Below are 23,274 nucleotides of genomic sequence, written 5' to 3'. Positions count from 1 at the left end.
ATGGACCAATTTTCATGACGAATTTCCAGTCATGTTTTTTTTTTCTGTTTTTTTTATGAGAAATCCTCGTTCGGGCGTAGATAACGAAAACGAAGGTACGGTCTGTGGGTGCGTGCGTAAAAAAAAATGGTATTTCCTTTTCCGGTCACCAGATAAGCGACCCGTCAATGGATTATACGCATAGTTCCGTCTAGGTTAGGTACACAAAAATAATAGAGGACAACCGGAACGGAACAATACCGGCGTCAATGAAAACAACGAAGGTCCTGGAAAAAAAAAGTTTGATAAACCTTGTTAACTTTCTCCGTGTTGGGACAGGTAATTTCCGTCTAGACCAGAATCCTCGACGCAGAATTAGCATAAGATAAATTTTGGTACTTTTCTTTCTTCTTCGTCTTCTGATCTATAAATAAGATTTGGATTTCTTAGGATAACGTTTTTTGTTCTAAATTTTCTAGTAAAAGTAGTAAATTTAAAACAATATTATTATAAATATCAGAATTTAAGTTTTATAAAAGCTATGTCAACTTGAAGACAAATTTTAAAATTTAATTTAAAAGAAATTGTAATGATTTATGTTTTTTTCAATTTTTTTTTCTATACTAAGAAATGAATGTACGGTGGAACCTCGCTTAACGAGCAAAATTAATTGTAAGAAAAACGAGCAACGTTTCGCATAACGAGTGACGATGAGAAGTCCCGGATTGTACGCCTCCTACATCATTTTTAAAACTTTTGTTCACATATTATGTGTATTTTTTAATATGTTTCACTATACGAGTCAAAATCCGGAAATTTAAACTTGTTAAGCGAGGTTTCATTGTACACGAAAAACACACATTGTAATTTACATCTGTTTAAAAGTAAATTACAATGGAAATTGAATGGGAAACTTTAAATGAAATAAACGCCGAGTATTAGAAAATTAAACATATGTAAATCACTGAAAATAAATAATAAAATTGTACATCTCGCAGCGAAGATAAACGCTATTTCCATATGCAAGCATAAGCATGAATGTAGTTCGTGCTCTGAAAGGGTTTTCGCTCCCCAAGGGCTCTCCGGCATTACCATTTCCTCTATTTACTTTAATCTCCACGTAGATGTCTTCCACGCAGATAAAATTAGAATATTACAAAACACAAAATACCTACACTCAAAATTAAAATGAAGATTACGTTTTTGTCCTGATGTATATTTTTTTGTTGGATTGTCGACAGGATTTTTCCGTAGACGAAGATTATGATTGAGATGACACGAACACAATTAAACGCCTTTATTAACGCCTTTACACCGAGGATAAATCGGATGTCACGCAACGGATTTTACTAATGAGACGACCGTTCATGTTCTTCGGTTCTCTTCACACTTTGTCTTCTTTTTCTTTCCTTTTGCTTGGACTTTATGTGAGGAAGAAAGGCTTGAAGAGAAGCGCAGCACGAAGAGATGTATTATATATTAAAAAAAAGGGAGGAAGGAAGAAGGCAGACATAGCACGTGTTCTTCATTAAACCAATTATTTGGAGACATGCTATTACAATCATATAGCATTTCACACTTCATTAAATAAAAAAAACTTTAGAAGAATTCAGTGATGATGTATTTTCATGTAATTGACCAATCAATTATGATTTTTTTCCTATTTACTTATATAATGAAGAAACAAAACTTGCATGAACATAATTTATTTTTCAGTAATTTTAACATGAATATTCCGTTATTAATTTATGATAAAATTGTATTAAAAAATAAATTTGATGAGAAAACCATCTTTGAAAAGATTTTATTACAATTTTATAGCTTTTTAATTTAAAAAAATTGTTACAAGTTGTTATTAAATTAATGATTAAAACAGTATTTTGAATATACGCTATAGCGATTATATAAGAGTTATGCTAAATAAATATTTTCAAACATATATTTACTATAATTTCAAAATGATTTTTTTTTTTCAAAATTTATAAAAATACAATGAGACAAACATTGAACATTTTCAAAATTTCTCTTAAAATTATACAATAAATTAAGTGAATACATAGAATTATGTAACAATTAAATAAAAACTTATGATTTATTAAAAAAAAATATTTCAGTTTCTTCAAAAAAAATGAAATACATTATAAAATGTATATTTTCTATACTTTCTTCCTTATTATATTTGTAATATTGAATGCAAAGTTTATGGTAAATAAATAAATTTAACTTTGCATAGTTTTTCAGTGATTTTAATTTGATTATTGTGATTATTTTGTTTGATAAATGAATCTAATATTAATGCGACGACATGAAAAAAAGATTGATATTTGTAGATGTCTGTGAAAAGTGAATTGAAATTTGTACAATGGATGATGGAAAAGCGTGGAATCGTATAATCCAGCAACGGACATTTGCTTTCAACGATTCCACATGGAGATGAGCAGGTGATTCGTCCGAAGGGAATGCCAGTATTATAATGAAGACGGCATATTCATAGGACGGAATCGGATGGAATTAATCGCTGGATAACATTTCAATTCGCAGTGAATTGCGTAACGGTGCGCGCGTTACGTGCTGCTGAATAGCGGACGGTCCCAATGGAGAAACGTGTCCAAGAATGAACTCTGCCACTCATCGAATTCCCATATTATTTATTACACAATTTATTCTCATTCCTACTTTTTTTTTTTTGTCCTCCATCGACGCCAGTGCTAATACCCAATGGTCACGAGTTAAACCATATCGAAGATAAAGAAGCTTAAATAATTGTCTTTCTTACAAATTTTTGCTTTCAAAAAACAGGCAAAATATGAAAAGGGTAATTTTGCGCACGTTTCTTGAAGGATGACCATATTTTCCGGTGGTTCATAAAAGCACTTAACTTTTTCTTTCCTGGATGGTTGGGACCTGAGTCAATGGGATTAACCTTCAAAATTGGATTCAGGTTTATGGCTATTGCATTCTTATGCAGATAGGTCCCAATTTTAATATCGTTCATCATCCTGAATGGATGCGAGCATTTGCATGCACAAAACACTCAGATCGTGTCCACCGATGCGTGCACACAAATTAAGTAATTCCCTGGCAATTGTTTTCGCTAGTTACGTAATTGGTGACGGTCTACTAATTTCTCTTGTTTATTTTTTTTTTGTTGTTTTTTTAACAACCGTTCATTACTACAAGATTTTTCGTCATTCGCAACTTCGTGCATTGATAATGAATTATTTATAAGATATTAATTAATTTATATCATTATTTAAAAAAAATATATGTGACGTACATCAGTGTAAATGTCATTTAGCTGTCATATTTAAATATGACACATGTCATTGTCAATAGTAGTTGATTTGTTAGTTTCTTTTACAACCTTTACGAAAAGCTGTTCATTTCCACGATATTTTTCCTTATTTACATCTTTCCGCCCAATGTTATTCAATTTATATGATTATTTAAAAAAATGATATGTAACGTACATGTGTCAAGTGTAAATGTCATTCAGCTGTCATATTTAAATATGACAGATGCCATTATCAATAGTAGTTGATTTGTTAGTTTCTTCTACAACTTTTACGAAAAGCTGTTCATATCCACGATATTTTTCCTTATTTACATTTTTCCGCCCAATGTTATTCAATTTATATGATTATTTAAAAAAATGATATGTGACGTACATGTGTCAAGTGTAAATGTCATTCAGCTGTCATATTTAAATATGATAGATGTCATTGTCAATAGTAGTTGATTTGATAGTTTCTTTTACAACATTTACAAAAAGCTGCTCATTTCTATAATATTTTTCCTCATTTACATCTTCGTGCATTGATAATAAATTATTTATAAGAAATTAATTAATTAATTAATTTAATTTTATTCAATTTATATGATTATTTAAAAAAAAAGATATGTGACGTACATGTGTCAAGTGAAAATGTCATTCAGCTGTCATATTTAAATATGATAGATGTAATTGTCAATAGTAGTTGATTTGTTAGTTTCTTTTACAACATTTACGAAAAGCTGCTCATTTCCATGATAGTTTCCTCATTTACATCTTCGTGCATTGATAATAAATTATTTATGAGAAATTAATTAAATAATTGAATTTAATTTGTATCTGTAATGCTTTACGCAAAAAATGACATGTGACGTACATGTGTCAAGTATAAATGTCAGTTAACTGTCAAATTTAGTTTGTAAATATTAAACTGTCATTTTTACAAAGTAAATTTAACAGTTTATGACTTGGTGTTAATGCAGCTTTATAGAACAAATATAAAATGTCTTATATAACTTTAATTTATTTCTTTTAAACAATAGTTGTTACACTAATCGTGACTCAATGATCTGTAATTGCGGTTCTTAAGATCTCCATTGAATGATAACATAAACGAGCAGAAAACCATTTAATTATCATTATTAACTTAACTTAATTCGATAATGTTTCTTATCCTATTTACTTGCTTTACAAAAATAAAGTAAGAATTGAGCAACGCACGAATTCGTCGAAAACCACTTCAAGCAGTTTAAAAATACTAAAAAATAAATACTACAAAAAAAAATTGCGAGGATGATGGTTTACAGCGCCAGTAAACTGAAGAAAAAAAACGAAGCGTTCGAGTGTTTATTGGTTCTTCAGGGATAGGGACATTTTTATGGCATTCCCAGAAGACCGTCTGGCATTCGTTTTCCTCTCCTCTTTTTATATTTCGGTCGCCTCCGCAGACGTCTTTCAGAGGAAACAGAGAGCCCCGAAAAGCGAAAGATTTACCGTCATGCGAAACGGGATCATGTGCGTAAATAAATACTCATATTTTTCAAGGCACATCCCTCAAGAAACAGTCGATGCTTTCCTATTATGCACAAGAGCAGACACTGTCTCCTTCAGTGGTTATCGTCTGCCAACGATAAAAGCTGGAGTCTGTGGATGATAGTACGCGCAAATATTTGGTTCTGCTTAGCCACCAAAGATGTGAACAAATTGAAGAAAAGGTTTTTCTTAAACATCCTCGACCCGATGACAGATTGGTATTACGCAAGAGGTCCGCTTAGGTAGCTTATTTATGTAAAGCGGTCTTCCCACAGCGAATCCCCACCCTTATTCGAGAACTGAGCAAACCGTTTTTGGGTCTTCGGATGTTTGTTTAGGTCGGACGATGATCCTTCGATTCCTCTTGTTCTGGTCATGCCTTTTTTCTCGATTGCCTCAATAAAGAAATTAACTAAAATAAACTCCAGTTTCGAGTGCGCGTTCGAGTGCAATTCAGCCAATTCAGTGAGGGTGATTTATTGTCCACTTGCATCCCCCATACGCAATGGGAAAATCCCACACGTTTCATTGAAAAAAAAACGAAGACAGAATGTTTTATTTATATAAAGAGAGATGAGGAAACGTCCTATTGTGTCGAGTGGAGAATCTAGATCAAATATAAATAAGTGAAGAGATTGAGCGCAAATAAAGAGAAGCGATGATAGTTGTAAACCAGTATTAGCTCAGAATATCACAAAATCAGGAAATGATTTTGTTCTATTATTAATTCATGTTTACTAATAGTTTCTTAATACTAAAATTACTAATTAATTTTTGAAACCAAACTAATCAAGAAATAACTTTTAAAAACTGAACTAGATATAAATTTGTGAATGGAAATATTGATATTTCTTTGAAAACAACGATGATAAACATACTTTGCATTTAATTATGGCATCACTTCCAAGAGCTAATTCCGTACACTTGTTTACTTGTTATCCTCACGACGATTGTGTTTATTCGCTTTTTTTCCTCACTTCGCATCGCCTCGCGAGAATCGAAATATTAATTCTCAATGTTAATGAGCAAATGCAATACAATCACGTATGACGAAGCGCGTCATGTTTTTACACCTAAGCGAACAGAGGACCTTGAAAATAGATGATTCAGGTATGCGAGGATACAAATTATAATTGAGAAATAGGAGGATGTATCATAATAAATGCAAATCAAATTTAGAGAATGTCTGTCTCACATTGTTTCCGTTTGAATAATTCAATTAAAAAAATATATTTAGTGTACACGAAAAGTTAATCAATTGTTTGTAGTTTTACTGCGTAGTTTTTTATCAGTTTCTTAGTTTGACATATAATGACAGCTGTCATTACGTAACCCACAGGTTGAGAACTGTTGATCTATCAAATTTTTCATTGAATAGTTATGTAGTTTATACGAAAATTTAAGATATTTTATATCCAAAAAAACTAAACATATTTTTTTTTCTAATGTAAGAAACAAGAAACTAAAATATTTAAGAAAGTATCCGGAAATTTAAAATTTGAAAGTAAAATGCAATTTGTAAAAAAAAAATATAGTGAAGATGCTTGTAATCTCAGAGATTGCGAGGTCAAACTACAAACGTGTAGCTTCTATTATATATTTTTTATTATTAGTTTTGAGATTTCGAATTTCATTTTAGAATTTTCACTTTTTTGAATAATTCATAATTGTTTTAAAAAAATAAAAAATACCTATTTTTTGTACTTTTGTAGTGAAACTGTTTGGAAGAATATGAATAATAAGGTCAATAGTTTATAAATTCCATGGAGTGATGCGCGATAACGTATAGTTATGAAATACGACGTTGAAATTAATGCAAGGAACAGGAACGAAGAGCATCTGCTTCTCGTGTCTCTAGTTTTTATGTATATACATTTTTTGTACCTAGAAAATGACTCCGATCTAATTAAAAAAATAAGAAACAAGTCTTTTCTGCTGTCTCCTATAAATCATTTGGAAATTTGGAATATTTCTTGTATATTTAAATATTTAGTTTAAATACTTTTAGTAACGGAAAATTTTAAATCTGGAATAAGAGTTTAAAGTATCTTTAGTTTTTATATGTATTTCTTTTAGCTCTGTTATAAATCATTAAGAAATTTGAAATATTTCAAATATATGTAAAATCATGTAATTATTCAAAAAATTTATAATTTTTGTATAATAAAAATATTCTAAATTTTAAGTGTAAAAAAATTTCCTTTAAAAACTTTGAAAAATCAATCTAAGAAATAGGGGTTTAAAATGTTCAGGTAACTGAATAATAGGGTGACATCTAGGTGGAAAACGCTGAATTTATTGAAATTTGATTTGTAATTTATTTAAGATGGAAACAAATTATTGTTCATATTGGAAAAATTGTTTTTGTATTTGAATTCAATTTATTTCGCAATGCATTTGCTTTGTAATTGTTTATAATTCAATGAAAGTTGGAATTTAACACTACTTACATCACAGGTGATGTGTGTTTATAAACATCGCTGTTATTCAATGTAATAATTTGTAATAGCAATGTTAGTAGAAACAAATACAAGGCTGCGTTGACCAAAGCATTACAAACAAACGCAACAGATTTGAATCAATCTTCATATTTGTTAGAAAAAATAATATTTTGTTCACGAACAAACTTTAAACATTCTTTATTAATTTTGCATATTTTTATAAAAATTTAAATCTTTGTTTTAAACCATTAAAATTGTTGTTTTTCTACGATTATAGTATTAATTGTTATTAATAACTTTAATTCGATGAATCAGCAAATGAATAATATCTTGATTGATAATAAGCAATGAATTTGTCAAAACATTTGCAAATATCAGAGATAATAACAAGAAAACTTTCAATGGAAAATGCAAAACTCGCGGAAGCGAGAAATGCGGATAAGTAAACATGGCTTAATGAAAACAAGCGATTCATCATCGATATGAGGAAGAGCTAAGGAACAACTTTCCGTGGATTTTCAATCGTTTTGCTTTTTTTCTTTTGCTACGGTAAATGTGTCTTCAATGGATTGAGAGCAAATAAACGCTCGAAGATGGGTTTAATTAATCGATTAGGCCGGTATTGAAAAGACCTGAAGAAGAAGTGTTTAAAATGCGCCTCGAGGAATGTTGATGGGTTTGGTGATGGGCCGTAATCGCCCGAAGCGGTCCTGATCCTTGCTACTGCAGTTACGTCGAGTGCGCGTGTGTATGTGAGGGTGTGTGTGTGTAGTATTGTTGGTAAGGTACGAAGTGGTGGGGATGGCGAACCGAGTCGTCCTCATCAACGCTAGAAGCTCTTCAGTTCAGCACAGAAACTGGTAGAGCGAACGTGCCTCCTCCTCTCTCTTTATACACCCACGCAACAACCAATCCGCACTCCCACGCAAACAAACACAGCATTTGTTGCAACAGTAGTCCCATCACCTTGGTTACAAAACATACGAATTAAATCGATAGCAAGAAAAGTGGTTCGGGTCAGTGGTAGTACTATTTAGATAGAAGCTTTTCGAACAAAGTATTTTTTACCAAGTGCTTCTCTCAGTGATCGTTTTACCGGAAGTTTTTTTTACCTCCAATTGGAGAGGGATGTGCCTTTAAAGTTTAGCAACTTATTGCGAAGGACTAAACGCGACGACGACATACAGGATGAAAGGATTCGGATTGATTTCGACGGTCATCCTCGTCGTTTCCGTCATCGGTGGGAACCGAGGACTGGAAATGAAGAACGGAGCCTACGAGGATTTCGTGGTCACGGTCTCTGAGTCCGTGCCGGTTACCGATTGCGAAGAGATCCTCAACAATCTCGAGGTGAGTTCAGAAAATCTGAAGGAAGCGATAAAAGCATAGCTTTTATCGATTCTTAATAGCCCGTACGACAAATCGTCTCCCAATCTGTAATTGACCTGAACCAGTTTGGTATTACCATCATCAATTAGTAAAGGATCGATCCCGTTTAACACCTGTGCTACCACTTACGCACCTTCTCAAATGGATCCACTTTAAACACAAAATGTGTGAGAATTCTTTAAGTTTTCAATACTCTGTTATACGCAAACACATATCGACATAAAGGTATTTTTGTACTCGAAACATACGCGAATCGAATACTTAAACGCTCGATCACCGATGCAATTCGCAACAATACAAATTTATTTGAATTTACATCATTTTTTATATTGGAAATGCTTTTAAAATAAAAATTGAAAACTCAACTATCCAAAGATTTTGTTGCATTATATTTCGCTGATTCTTCGTTTAAGTAATAAAAACAACTGCTTTTATTACTTAAACGAAGCATTTTACAAGAAGCTTCATCAGCAAGTTATTCAATAAATACGTTTAGTTCAAGTAGAATTTAAATTTAAAATAATTTCAATTTAAAAATTACAAACATTTTTATTAATTTTTAAAATTGTTTAATAAAAGATTTTGTAATATAAATGACTGTACGAAATAGTTTTAATTTTGAAAGAATCGAAAGTTAATATAAAATTGCGCTTGACAAAAATAGTTGCGGTTGAATTGATCGATGATCACCGATGATGCACAATTTGCAACAATAGCTTGTCCTTCGGAAGATTCCGCGTTACATCATAGTTTTAAACAGAGAATAAAAAGAGAAGGTTTCTGGTATCCTCGAGATTTGATTAAAGCATTTCATTTCTGAATCTGCTGTTGCTTGTTTTTATTGTTGTTGTTCTACTCGAATTAAAGAGAAACCAATTTCACAGTGATGACTTTCATCATCGATTCCGTTGCGGTCGCTTATAAATAATTAAAAAAAAAACAACAAAATTGTTCGATTCATCGTCCTTATTTCCGATTTTTCGGCGTTTGCGGCAAGAAGTAAATGGGTCGGAGGAGGAAGAGGCGAAGAAATCCATCGTCGTTGTCGTCCCGGTATGGTCTTTCATAGTGGACTTTCACGAAACCGTTAAGGCGTTTTTACCGATGCGTAAAGCGTGTCATCGTGATTCCAAGAGGCTCGCGCCCGTTGAATCCTAATGGGTTCTTCTTCTGCTATGACCGGGACGATCCACCTCGGGTCATAGTGCGAAGAAGAAGGCTCCTCTCCGCTTTGTTTCGGGGCTCGGCAATAAGAATGTGCTTCGTTGATGCTGAGGCGCTCACCTTTCTCGACACAGCCTGTAATCATAGCGAAGCGTGAGAAAATCATACAGAGGAGTACACATCTGAAGAGCAGACGGAGAAGAGGAGTTCCTCTTCTCGGTAGAGTCGTGACGCGCTAAAAACCGTACACATACACTACAGCACAGCACCTACTCAACCTTTTCTCTTCGAAAGACTAATTACCAACGCGCATCTTCTTGACGTTCACCTCTTATTACTAAAAGCTCACCTTTTAATTTATACTCCGATCATCGATAATATACAGCTCTTACGCAACCTCTAACCCTAACTGAAGCCCTCATCTCCTTCCAAAATTGATTGGGAAACTAACCTCCACGGAGATGCCTCCATTATTTGCGTAACACACTTCGACGCGCTTTCACGTTTCGGCATCCTCTATTCATCAATTGGCACACCTCAAATAAATAAACACGGAAAAGAAAGAGAGATTATTCATAGCCAATTCCAGCTAAACCTCATTACGAATACAATTTAACGTCGCAAGATATTTGCATATTGGAATAAACCCATTTTCGTAGAACATGATGTGTTTTATTGTAACAGATTTTTAACCATTTCTGGATTGAGTTTAATGCCGTTGCCATCCAAGGCTTCGAACGTACTTGGCCTCATCCAAATAAACACAGAAGTGGAGAGAAAAATAAAAGGAGACCGCGCAAGAACAACAAGCAAAAAAGGTTTAATCTAAACGTGGAAATTGTTTTATGAATTGATTTCTTAAATAAATATTAGGGGAATGATAAATACGAGCTGCGATTGCGTAAACATTTTGTTGAGACGTAAACATTTGAGCAACGGGAGCAGCTGTCGTCTCCCGAAGAGATAAAATTTGCAACTTTGTAATTCTCGCTATAATTTCGAAGCCGAGGCAAAAGATGCTGCTACACATTAAATATGTCGCTAATTGCATGAGATCACCGTTCCGTAACAAGAAAAACAAACAACGGAATACCCACCGTGCTTTTACGTCAGATCGGTAACAATGCTTTGATAATAAGTGTGTTGGAAGCAAATTGGTTACTAATCCTCGGACACGGACGATTATAACTATGTTGTTATCAGAAAGCGAACTGCTGCTGCAAGAAGTAAACGAGATTTATGTCGGTGTAGTTGATAATTCGGACGTTGTAATCTGTAGTAAGATGCATTAATAACGGATAATTAATGGCGCAATCCTATAAATACCAAAGACATGAACAATAAGCGTTTCTGTGGCCGAGCTGATAATCCCGAAGAGCGAACGACCTCTTTCTGTGGTCTCTTAATATTTCGAAATTCCAAAAGAAAAATATATTACCCAACTTGTTCCGAAGATTAGGCAGAACAAATTAGTGCTCCTTATCAAGTTGGATGCATAAGCGTATTCAAATCCACTTGATACGATTACGAAATGGAAGAAGAAAAAAAAAACAACTAAAAAATAATAAAATAAAGGAAGAAATATATGAAAAGCCCGAGGAGATTACTTTAAGCGGCTTTCAGAAATTGGAATCTGAAGAGGGCAGATGATCTGCGAGCATCTCACGATCTTCACTGGAAACGTGCGGCCTCAATTATTTCGGAACGATTTTTGTGTGATGCACGAGAAGAGTGCATTTTCAGCTTTATTTTGCTTATTCTTCATCCTTTTTTTTTTATTTCGTTCATTTTTTTAATCCTTCTTCTCTGGCTTGCAATGGTAAATGCCAAGGTTCGTGCATCTTCCACGGGATAATCGGTTATAAAAGAGAAAGGCGACTCATCCCACTATGTAAATGCAATTACACGCTCCTAAAAGGTCGGCAGTTGTAAGTGCTGCTACGAGAATCATCTTCCGTTATTAGCGTTAACAGTGTTTGTTTGTAGCGAAGAGCTTTCGCTCTTATCACACGACCACTTCAAATGCGGGTCTGATACCTTTATCAAATGGAAAATACACATTTCCAACTCGTTGCGTTGATGATAATTTTGTTGAGCGCTATGTGGAAGATGCGAGCATATGGCTTGGGGAAGAGACGGAAGGAATGCCTACAAGAGAGGTTCGCACATGGCGCGTAAAGCGAACCCGATGACATCTTTTAAACCGTTCTAAATTTATAAGTCTTCATATAAATACCATCCATCGGGAGAAGTAAATGCGAACAAAAAAAAACTGTGAGATGAAAATGTAAACCTATATATCGCGTTTCCATCAAAACCGTAGACCAGATGACGGGAGCTGCTGCTGCTAATTTTAATTAGTATTTTTAGTCCGGTCGCAATCTCTGCTGCGGCTGAAAGCTTTTCCGATATTAAAAAAATCGTCGACGAGGAACCCCCCTTTTACTTCCGCTGCAAACACTTTGACCGTCACGCTTTGGTGCATCCAAACCTACAATTGCCACGCACCGTAACTATTTCTGTTTTAATCTTGTACATTACAACAAAAAAACAGAAAGAAAACAGTAACTCACAGTGTGCAATGTATGCGAGTGGTATATAAATAAATTCGATTAGGCGTTGTAATTCAAGCCGGTAGGAAATCCGATGCGGGAGGAGCGAAGAAGAAACCTGGTGTTTCTAAAATCAATATTAGCATGAACCGGCTTATTTTCTTTTATTCTTTTTTAAATTTTCATATTCATAAATGCTAAGCTTTCTTTGCTTGCATTGTTTTCATTATAAAAGAGAAAATAATCAACGCGCATAAAATGTGTTTGTGTATATGTGCATGGGGTCATGGTGTAAACTTAACTGTACTCCGCGCGAAGAGATGCTGAGGAGACAGGTTTTCCAAAGACGTTTCTCTATTAATCGCTTGTTTTAAGCGCACAAACATCACCTTTGACGCAAACAAGAATTTTTCTTTCATGCAAGATTTAAAGTCCTGATTTCTTCTTTGTATGTTATTAGGTAAAATGAATTGTATTAATGGATTTTTTCTCTCTTTCTTTTGCAGGCAACCCTTACAAGTGCATCGAAATACCTGTTTTCCGCCCTCGACAGCCGCGCCTTTATTCGTTCGGCCACAGTGCTGCTTCCGGCTACCTGGCCCGACACTTGCGTGCCCTCCACGAAATGGGTCACTTCCGGTTCCGGCGAGACCAGCGATGTGACGGTCCAAGCTACCGGTCCGACTCGAGGACGCCTCTGGACACAACAATCTGCAGGATGCGGCATGAACGGCGATCAGATTTATCTGGGCTACGAAGCACTGGAGCAGAAGGACGATTCTCTGGGTATGTGGTTCAAAGAACAATGGAAGTTGGACATTGTTATTAATTTTATTCGCTTTCATTTGCAGCACGTTCTTTGGTGAAGGAGTTCGCGATGTACCGTTACGGCGTGTTCGAGGAGCAAGGATACTTCAACGATCCGATCTATCCGATCTGCTACAACGACGACTCCTCTCAAACCCTCAAAGTCAGCGGCTGCTCCGACCTCCCCATCTCCGACAATGGGTTAGTACAGAGAACCTTTCATTCTCTAGATTTGCGTACTAATTGTAATTGTTTTTTTTTTATAGAATTTGTGATGGATCTTCTAAGGATTACAACACCACCAAGATGGTCGACGAGAGGGCTAGGGTATCAATCATGTTTGCTCCAGAAGCCGAATCAGTTTCTCTATTCTGCGACACATTCAATCACGATTCCTACGCTCCAACTAAGCATAATCTGATGTGCGAGAGGAAAAGCACCTCCGAGGTGATCTTCAACCATTCGGACTTCTCCAGCGAGAACTTGGCTAATCACAGCAACAGCTACATCATAAACACCACGCCGCTGATCAACTACAAGAGACACAACATCACGCGCTTCGTGCTCGTCATAGAGAACTCCAAAGATATGGTGCAACGCGAATCCTGGGACTTTTTACGCAAAGCCATCAGGAAGTGGTCTTTTGAATTACCCGAAAACGTCGAAGCTGGATTGGTCATGACGAACGGAAGCGGTGCCACCAAGTTCTTAAATTTAGTCCAGATGAAACTGAACAACCGTGATCTATTCTCTTCCGCTATTCCGTACAATCCAATTGATTCCTCTCAAACGCCGTGTCTGCATTGCGGGATTAAAGAGGCGGTGGATATGCTGAATGCACAGAAATCGCCGGCTAGTAACGTTATCATCGTGATCGCACCAGGCATGAACTGGAACAACAATTTGAAAATTGCCACCGGGGAAGCGGCGGATGCGAAGATCAGGATTACTACCATCAATTATCCGGATTTGATACGCGACCAAAGCCTGGATTCACTCGCAAAATCCACTGGCGGTATATCGTACACTGTCATCGAAAACAAAGTCAACGTTGACAACAGCTTGCTGACAACGTATTTCCAGTTATCGAACGTACTCTACAATATAATCGAGAATTACTGCGATGACAATCTACCAATGGAAATACACAGAAGGGAGATCCGCAACGACAGGAATTCGATAACTGGAAGCTTTGTGTTGGATGAGAACATGGGCGAACCGGCCAGTCTGAAACTTTATACTCATAACAACGCCCGTCCGATGATCAAGAATTTGGTGTTGACCAGTCCAAGTCAAGAGGTTTTTAGCAGATACAGCGACAGCCAACTGACGTACAACGTTATGACTATCATTGCAAACATCTCCGAACCAGGCACCTGGACATACACCATCGAGCCGTACCCAGGAAATCCTCAACCACACATTCTTCAAGTGATGGCCACACCGAAATCAAAATTCGCAAAGATAGTACGCGCTCGATTCTGGACTTCTCCTAAAGCACCGTTGATCCTTTACGCCGAAATCAAACACGGAGATTACCCGGTTATGGGAGCGAAAGTGGAGGTGCTGGTCACCAAATCCGAAACGAATGGAACTATTATTTACAATGAAACCTTTGAACTTTTGGACACTGGAAGCGGAGATCCTGACATCACTAAAGGCGATGGTATTTATACAAGATACTTCAGCGCAACAGCAGGAGGCCCCGGACTTTACACATTCCAAGTTACAACCAGCGACAATGGAAACACCGCATACAGTTGGATGGAATCTTCAAGCAACGAAGGTAATAAACATATAATTTAAATCCAATTAACTGAGTATTAACGTTTTTTTTCTTATTTTGATTATAGAAGGAAAACCTTGTTGCGGCAGCACCATTCGCACTTCAAACGTCGAAACCATCAACCCGTTCCAACGCGTTTTACCTCCCAAAACTCTGGAAATTACGAGCCAGGATATTTTGGCTGCCAGCCAGGCCAACGTCGGTCGCATCGGAGATTTAAAAGTGCAAGTCGTTCCGGAAGATATGAAGGCTCGTCTATCCTGGACTTCCCCCGACATGGGTGGCCACAACGTCGCCAGATACGAAGTAAAGTACGCTTATTCTCTGAAGGACATCGTAGATGGTTTCGATACCGCAGCTATTGTTTGGGAAAAGAACCGTCAGCCGCTTTCCATCTTACCACCAGGGTCTGATACTCCCTTCACCATCGATATGTCTAACGAGAACGAGCTGTTGGATAAACCATTGTACTTTGCTGTTAGGGCTTATGCTCACGCAGATTCTAAACCTGGTGCAATCTCAAATTGGGTCCGTGTCTTGGTTCCATCTCCACCACCACCACCAACCGTTCCAACCAGTTTCACCACAAACGAATCCTCTTGGCCTTTCCAAGTTAACACTGGTATTTCCGAAAACACAGGACCAAGTATTTCGAAGAGCATGAGCTTCGGCATCGAGATTATCTTACCCATCGTTATCGGAATTATTTTCTTGATAATCATTCTCATCCTGTACTGTTACTTCTGCGTTGTTAAGAGGAAAGAAAGGAACGACCACAAATCGCAAAAGACTGACAAACTGAATTCGACTATTACCATCGTGCCTTCATCTCCAGCAAATATGCCCATAAATAACCAAGAGACTTACGCCGACGATTATCCAGATCACCACGCTGTTGGCATTCCGGTTAATAACTACGCGTACGAGGATGAGCCAAAGAAGAGGTATTCTCTGGTCCAGCAACAAGAGCAGCAGCTGATTGAAGAACTGAAGCAACAGCAGATCCAAAGAGACCAAATGAACGGAACGCCGAACAATTATGGAGCGTTGAGCGTCATCTCCAGCAACACTCTTCAACGTGGACACACCCTGAGTCCGTACAATTCATGGAGCGCCACACAGCTGCTCCACGAGCACGAACGTAGGCAGAGTCCGATGGAACATATGCTTCTTCAAGATGAACAACATCAGGATGCTCTATCACAGCTCGAACACATGTCCATCCATTTACCGCCCCAGCAAATTCCCCCAGAGCATTACATGCAAGGACACGTCCCACCACCAGTTCCTCCACTACCAGCCTTCAACCAGAACGGATACCCAGTGAACTACCAAATCTACGGCGTTCAGCAACCTCCTCAGCAACAACCAATCTATCAAACGATGCAACGCACCAACGAGACCATCATCACAGCTGCAGCTCCATTCAATCCCAGTCTTCAGGGATCCATGAGCTCCGTCAACAGCGGCGAGAAGAAGAGGCGAAACGTGACGATGGTCTAACATTACGTTTACGTTTCCGTCGACGAAACTTACTCAACTTATGTGTGACCTAAGGAGTAACTTATACAAATATCGTATCGATAATGATGACTAGTCATTGGATTCTAATTAATACTTAATTGATCAGAGAGCCAGTTCTTCGCATAATTACGCAGTTGTTAAATAAGACTGAAGATTTTTTTGTAATAAGTAATACGAGAGAGGACGTGCTTAATCATCTTGTAATATAAATATTTTTAAAAAGTTTTGTACATATTTAGAAGTTAATACGATGTATGTTTATTGAACGTAGATTAAGCTACTGTATATAAATCGATTTTATTTAAAATTTGTATAACAAATAAATGAAATAATCATTATTAATTATCTACTTTTTTTTTCCAATACCAACATTTCGCAAAATTAATATTATATAATAATAAGTGTCAATGCATTTGTATAACAAACAAAAACGTTATTGGAATAATACGTTTTAAACCTTCTCGTCACCATTTTTCTCTTCAACTTTCTTGATTTTGATGTTGTTGAATTGATCTTGGATTTCATCGAAGGTTTTACCTTTCGTCTCTGGTAACGCTAAAAGCACGAAAATTCCTCCAGCCACGCAGAAACCTGCGTAAATCCAGAAGATCGTGTACATACCGAAAGCTTGTTTCACCGGATTGAAAATCTTCGAGACTATGAATCCAAAGAAGGCACCTAAACACGAGGCTAAAGATACCGCAACTCCTTTCACGTTATCAGCAAACATCTCTCCTAGAAGAACGAATGGTAAATTCAAGATACCGAAGTTGCTCATCAAGAGGAAAAGGACCAATGCAGTGACCGGTAACCATCCCAGAGATTGAATATCCTCAGAATGTAAGTAATCTTGCAAGTAGAAGTACACTCCCTCTGATATTAAAGCGACAGCGCAACCAAAGGCTGATATTACAAGCATCGGTTTCCTGCCCAGCTTATCAACTATCAGAAACGCAAGAATACTTGCAGGTATTTGCACTGCACCAAAGATGATGCTCGAGTATTTAGGCTCCAAACTACTTTCTGATGAAGCGATGATATCTTGCATGTAGGAATCAATAGCAGCAGCGCCGCTCATCTGCTGCACCATTTTTAAACCAAGCATCAACAAGATGATCTTTCTGTGCTGCTTCTTTGTTAGGAACTCAACGAAACCAACACTTTCCTCATCCTTTTTTAGAGTAGTTTCAATTTCAAGCATTCTCTTCTCGATCTGAGATTCCTCCACGTTCTTAGCCGCCAATCGGTATAAAGCTTTCTTTGCATCATCCGGTTTACCGATCTTCATTAGGTGATAGGGTGATTCAGGCATAAAGGAGAAAGTTGAAAGAAATACTATAGGAATTGCGGCGCAAATCGAACTTATTACTGTGTAAGACACGAATGGTCCTACTGAGAGAACTATGAGAGAGCCTACAATCTTCATTAAATTGATGAATGTACCAAGTTTTCCTCTGATATCAGTATCTGCTATTTCGCCATTGTAAATTGAGCACGACTAAAAATTAAATAATTAAATTTCTTTTAATGTTAGTACTTCTAAAGCACTTACAGCTGTGATCATCGGAATACCAAAACCTGCAATTAATCTAGCTAAAAACAAGTACCACTTATCATTTGCAAAGATTATTAAAAACCAGGGAAAGAACAGAAATAGTCCGGAAATTTGCAATGTCCTTTTCCTTCCAATCTTCCACAGAAGTAACGCAACGAATGGTGGAGCTGGGAGTGCCGCCAGTAACAATACAGAGACCATCCAAGAAGCTTCCTCCTACAATTATAAACAACATATATATTTTTTTTTAAATTACAAATAAATAACTTACATCAGTCATGGTCACTCCAATTGGCGAATTTTCGCTGATCAGGTCATCTAAAATCGGTGATGGCCAATTCATGTAGATAGTTCCAGACATCACCCCAGTCGTGGCTAACAACAATAATTCCTTTTAGTTGTTTTTACAATATACACATCATTTCTTAAATTTAATTTACCAGTGAATGCAGACAAATACTGCATGTACCTAATATTGTCGAACATCTCTAACTCAATGCAACAACACTTGTGAATGATTTTAACGCATATGCTCTCACTCAATATATTGCCATGTCCGTTAATTTTTGCCAATAGATTAGATTGTGGACATTATCCAGTCCATACCGTTGAAAAATTAGAGATCAAACGTGAGAAAGATCATTATCATGCAGATGCTCAAATAACAATTACTGTATTATTCTTATTATTTGCCTTAAGTGCTTTGGATCACAAACACGTTTTCAGAACGAATTATGTTCGCAAAGCAAAGTATCATTTAGCTATGAAGATCAAAGATGTAAATATTGTTTTAAATCAGATTATATCCACTTAAATATCAATATTCAATCTCGTTTAAATTCCTTAGATAATGATTTAGTATCTTATTTTTTAACAAAATATCGAAATGTTTTGCAGTACAGGAAACAAAATATTTTTACATAAAACAATTCAATTTAAATTAAAATCGTTGAAAGAATGAAAAATATATTATTGTTTTGTATCAGTTTTATATACAATTTTCAAAATAAACATTATCGATAAATCAGACAGTGAATTAATTGATAATAATCAAAGATTACTAAATGGAATTCCAATTGAAATTATCAAATACTATTATATAGTTATTTATATAATACATAATAAATAGACTTAACTTTGAGAGATTTGTTTTTATATATATGTATGTATTTATGTATATTTTTTGTTTTAATTTATTTATTTTGAATACTAATGAAATATGATTTCAATTAATTTGATTAGATTTGTTTAAACAGTGCTGAATTTCTTCCAAAGTCTTGCTTTTAGTTTCAGGCAGACAAATGGAAACAAAAATTGTGCCAGCTACGCAAAATTCTGCGTAAATCCAAAATATCATAACAAGAAAGGCAAGGAAAATGGCAAAGCAAATACCAGCCGTCATAGCAATTCCTTTGACGTTGGAAGGATAAATTTCTCCGATAATGACGAATGGTTGTTTGATCCGATGTTGTTGGCAATTATAAACAAAACCATTATTGTTGTCGGAAGCCATGACAAGAACGACACGTCTTCATATTTGTAATCTTGTAGGAAGAAGTAAATGCCCTCAGATATTAGAACAATGGCGCTAGCAATACCAGATATAATGAACACTGGCTTCCTTCCTACTCTGTCTATTAACAATATAGCTAAAATGAAAAAAAATATTAATTTAGCAATCTATTTATTTTTAGGTTGTTTTTATTACCTGCTGGGAATTCGTCTGCACCGAAAATGATGCTGGAATATTCAGCTGAAAGACTGCTTCCAGTCGCTGAGATGATGTTCTGTTAATAGGCTTTAACGGCCATGTAACCGCTTATCTGCTGTATTGTCTTGATACCGATGGTAATCAGGATGAGTTTCCGGAACTGCTTTCCCCTGAAGAACTCTTTCAAGCTTAAACTATTTTCAGTTACGATGCTGTTCTCGATGTCCAGCAGCTTTTTCTCTATCACATCGCTATCCTGCTAACAACACAGCAGCTAATATCTTCAGCACTTTTCGAGCTTCGTCCTTTGTATATAAACTTCTATATAAACAAATTCTAATAAAATTCCACAATATACTATTTTGATTCTACAATTTTAATACTATATCTAAAATTGTTTATTTGTACTACAATCAAACATTACACGAAGATTATTAGGACGTTTTTTTTTAAATCTACATTCACTTAACTTCCAATATTCAATCTTGTTTGAATTCCTTAGATAATGTTAATAATTTGTAGAAAATATATTTTTAATATGTGTTTTTGTCGAGTAATTATATAAATCGTAAAGAAAATTCAAATGAAACATTGAATGTTTATTTTAGTATACATATAAATTATAGATAAACTTATTTTGAATTAGTACATAAATGAGAATTACTACTTTAATATAAAGCACAATGTAAAAATATACTAATGTAATACGTTTATAATAAAATGCATTTCAGATCTAAATTTTATGGATGTTGGAAGATTTTGATTTGTTTATACACTGCTGGATTTCATCTAAAGTCTTGCCTTTAGTTTCAGGCAAACAAATGGAAACAAAAATCGCACCAGCTACGCAGAATCCTGCGTAAATCCAGAAAATCGTGTAGATGCCCCAAGCTTCTGAGACTGGTGCGAAGAACTTGGTAACCAGAAAGGCAAGGATATTAGCGTAACAAGTTCCAACCGTCACAGCAATTCCTTTGATGTTGGAAGGATACAGTTCTCCGATGAGGACGTAAGGTAAGTTGATTATACCCAAGTTACTGGCGATTATGAACAAGACAATTGCCGTTGTCGGAAGCCATGACAAGTACGAGACGTCTTCCTTATTGTAGTCTTGGAGAAAAAAGTAAGTGCCTTCAGATATTAGTGCTATTGCGCTTGCAATGCACGACGTGATTAACATTGGCTTTCTTCCAGCTCTGTCTATTAAACTGGTTGTCAATATAGCTGTAATGAGAAAATATTAATTTGGCAAATTTATTATTATTGTGTCTTTAATACCTGCTGGGATTTCGACTGCGCCGAAAATGATGCTGGAATATTTAGCTGGAAGACTGCTTCCAGTCGACGAGATGATGGGTTGCAAATAGGATTTAACGGCCATGTAACCGCTCATCTGCTGCATGGTCTTTATACCAATGGTAATCAGGATGAGTTTCCGGAACTGCTTTCCCATGAAAAACTCCTTCAAACTTAATATATTTTCATTTATAATGCTATCCTCGATATTCAACAGCTTTTTCTCTATCACGCTGCTATCCGTGGTGTTAGCAGCAAATATCATTAGCGCTTTTCGGGCTTCGTCTTTTTTACCAGTCTTTATGAGGTAGTACGGTGATTCCGGGACAAATGCGAAGGTTATTGCTAAAAGCAACGGGAAAACCGCACAGAGTATTCCTAGTGATACGTAAGATACGAAAGGTCCAATGCCCAGTACTAAGCAATTGGCTATGACCTTCAGCCAGCTGAAAGTGGTGCCCAGTTTTCCTCGAATATCCGGATCGGACATTTCTCCATTATAAATGGATACAGTCTAAAATAGGTTTTTTTTAAATTATTACTCTTTTTTGTTTGGTGGTACTCACCGCTAAAGCCATAGTTGTTCCAGCGCCTCCAATGAATCTAGCTATGTATAGGAACCACACATTTTGCGCGAAAATGATCAATAACCACGGAAGGAAGAGTAACACCGATGAAATCAAAACAGTTGGTTTCCTGCCAAGTTTGTCGAGCATTAGCGAAAGGATTGGAGCTACTGAAATACCAGCTAATACATATATAGACACCACCCATGATAGCTCCTCCTAAAACTTGTTACGTTAGCCTGTCACTACCAAATGTTAGTATATTATAGTACACTGCTTAAGGGCTTCCCAATTGGCGAATCACCAGTTTGTAATAAAACTATAGCTGGTGAAGACCATGCAGTGTATGCAGTTATAGCCATGGTCGAGGTAGAACCTGAAATTATATCAGTTAAATTTCAACCAGATTACAGAGATGGCAATGGTAATACCGGCCATGGCGGCTGCCACCTGCATGTACCGAGTATTCTTCAACGATTCTAGCATTTCGGAAGCAGCACAAACTTTGAAAATGTTCTGTCTCGATTTTTGTTTATAAGCAAGCATAGATAAGATTTACGTTTATAAATAACATCAATGCAAGGAAATGTTTATATTGTTGTTATTATACCGAAAAAGGGACACAAATATACAATGAAGTGGGCTTATTTGTTGTGTAGTCATTCATCGAAAATCGATTTATAATGTTAATCGTGTCGAGGTCCAATTAATTAACGGCGATTTTGATCGTCGTAAAAAGATAGTAATCTAGGTATGTCACACTTATCGACATCGGTAAGTTCTGCGCAATGTTTTTTTTTTTTTGCAATTAGAACCCAATCAGGTTCCAAATTCCAGCAAACATTACCGAGCAATTTTTATATAAAAAATATTTGTATTTATTTGTTATGTTCCTTTTACACATTCCATGTAAAACGATGTAATTTCCTGTTGTATCTGGATTTATATCTTTAGTCAATTGTGCTCAGCAGAGATTGCGAACAATTAAAATAGTCATCTAACTCTTCCAAATAATACTTTTTTTTCATTGAAAATCTATTTTAAAGCGACGACCACTTCACGAAACTAGTACAGATTAAATTTCGACAAGTTTCGATGTAATCACATTATTTGAATAAAACAATTAAATACAACTTAATTTTATAGACCCAATGTCTAATAATATTTCACAATAAACTATACAATTAATACATTTAATTTTAGGTATTATCTTCAAAATTGATTATTTGTAGTTTAAAAAAAAACTTTATTACATTGATCTTGAAATAATAGTCAGTGGCGCATCATGACTTTGCGAGACCCTAAACGCAAACTGATTTTGAGGCCTATTGAACCTAGGATCTAAGTTACGTAATTTTCGTGTAATTAAGAAAGAACGTGAAAAGTCGTCGGATATCAACTAAACAGCAATTTTTAAGATAATCCTATTTTCCTATTTCTACACCTCATAGCAGACGACTCGACGACAGCACGAAGATGCCAATAGTTTAGTTGGAAAGGTGAGGTATTCAGCTTTAAATTGTATAGTCAATGATGTACTTATCTCAACAAATTGAATTGAGAATGAAAATAAAATGTTCAATTTCGATAACTTATAGTAGATGTACTGACCAAACCGCAATACCGGCAGTTAGCTCATTGAAAAGGTTATAGTTTTGTCTTTAATTTGCGTATTCGATGGTTTAATTAGCACGAGTGGT

General features: G+C 35.8%; 3 protein-coding genes across 4 annotated transcripts; 1 reads left to right on the top strand and 2 right to left on the bottom strand.

Annotated features, from left to right (window-relative positions):
• The first annotated feature begins 8,060 nt into the window (after nucleotides 1–8,060).
• LOC108567041 (calcium-activated chloride channel regulator 4-like) lies at nucleotides 8,061–16,693 on the top strand. Its single transcript, XM_017927231.1, has 5 exons — nucleotides 8,061–8,574; nucleotides 12,836–13,115; nucleotides 13,181–13,337; nucleotides 13,403–14,922; nucleotides 14,990–16,693. Exons 1-5 carry the CDS (start codon nucleotides 8,413–8,415, stop codon nucleotides 16,423–16,425), a joined length of 3,555 nt encoding a protein of 1,184 aa, XP_017782720.1. The 5' UTR covers nucleotides 8,061–8,412; the 3' UTR covers nucleotides 16,426–16,693.
• Nucleotides 16,694–16,897: 204 nt separating this feature from the next.
• Nucleotides 16,898–18,487, bottom strand: LOC108566987 (facilitated trehalose transporter Tret1-like). The gene is made up of 4 exons (XM_017927158.1): nucleotides 18,442–18,487; nucleotides 18,273–18,376; nucleotides 17,999–18,217; nucleotides 16,898–17,944 (listed from the first exon to the last, which is right to left on the bottom strand). The coding sequence occupies exons 1-4, from the start codon at nucleotides 18,485–18,487 to the stop codon at nucleotides 16,898–16,900; spliced, it is 1,416 nt and encodes a 471-aa protein (XP_017782647.1).
• A 1,939-nt stretch (nucleotides 18,488–20,426) lies between these two features.
• On the bottom strand, nucleotides 20,427–22,048 carry LOC108567019 (facilitated trehalose transporter Tret1-like). 2 transcript variants are annotated; one of them, XM_017927201.1, is made up of 5 exons: nucleotides 22,006–22,048; nucleotides 21,847–21,950; nucleotides 21,575–21,793; nucleotides 20,991–21,522; nucleotides 20,427–20,936 (listed from the first exon to the last, which is right to left on the bottom strand). In XM_017927201.1, the coding sequence occupies exons 1-5, from the start codon at nucleotides 22,028–22,030 to the stop codon at nucleotides 20,446–20,448; spliced, it is 1,371 nt and encodes a 456-aa protein (XP_017782690.1). In that variant the 5' UTR covers nucleotides 22,031–22,048; the 3' UTR covers nucleotides 20,427–20,445. The 2 variants fall into 2 exon arrangements, with proteins under 2 accessions (XP_017782690.1, XP_017782691.1); XM_017927202.1 differs by lacking the exon at nucleotides 22,006–22,048 and having other exon boundaries at nucleotides 21,849–21,927.
• Nucleotides 22,049–23,274: the final 1,226 nt, after the last annotated feature.

Source organism: Nicrophorus vespilloides, unplaced genomic scaffold, assembly GCF_001412225.1.
Source record: "Nicrophorus vespilloides isolate i.1.1-1 unplaced genomic scaffold, Nicve_v1.0, whole genome shotgun sequence".
NCBI classification, from domain to species: domain Eukaryota; kingdom Metazoa; phylum Arthropoda; class Insecta; order Coleoptera; family Silphidae; genus Nicrophorus; species Nicrophorus vespilloides.
Note: the sequence above shows the minus strand (reverse complement) of the source record. Positions and strands in the feature narration are given on the sequence as shown.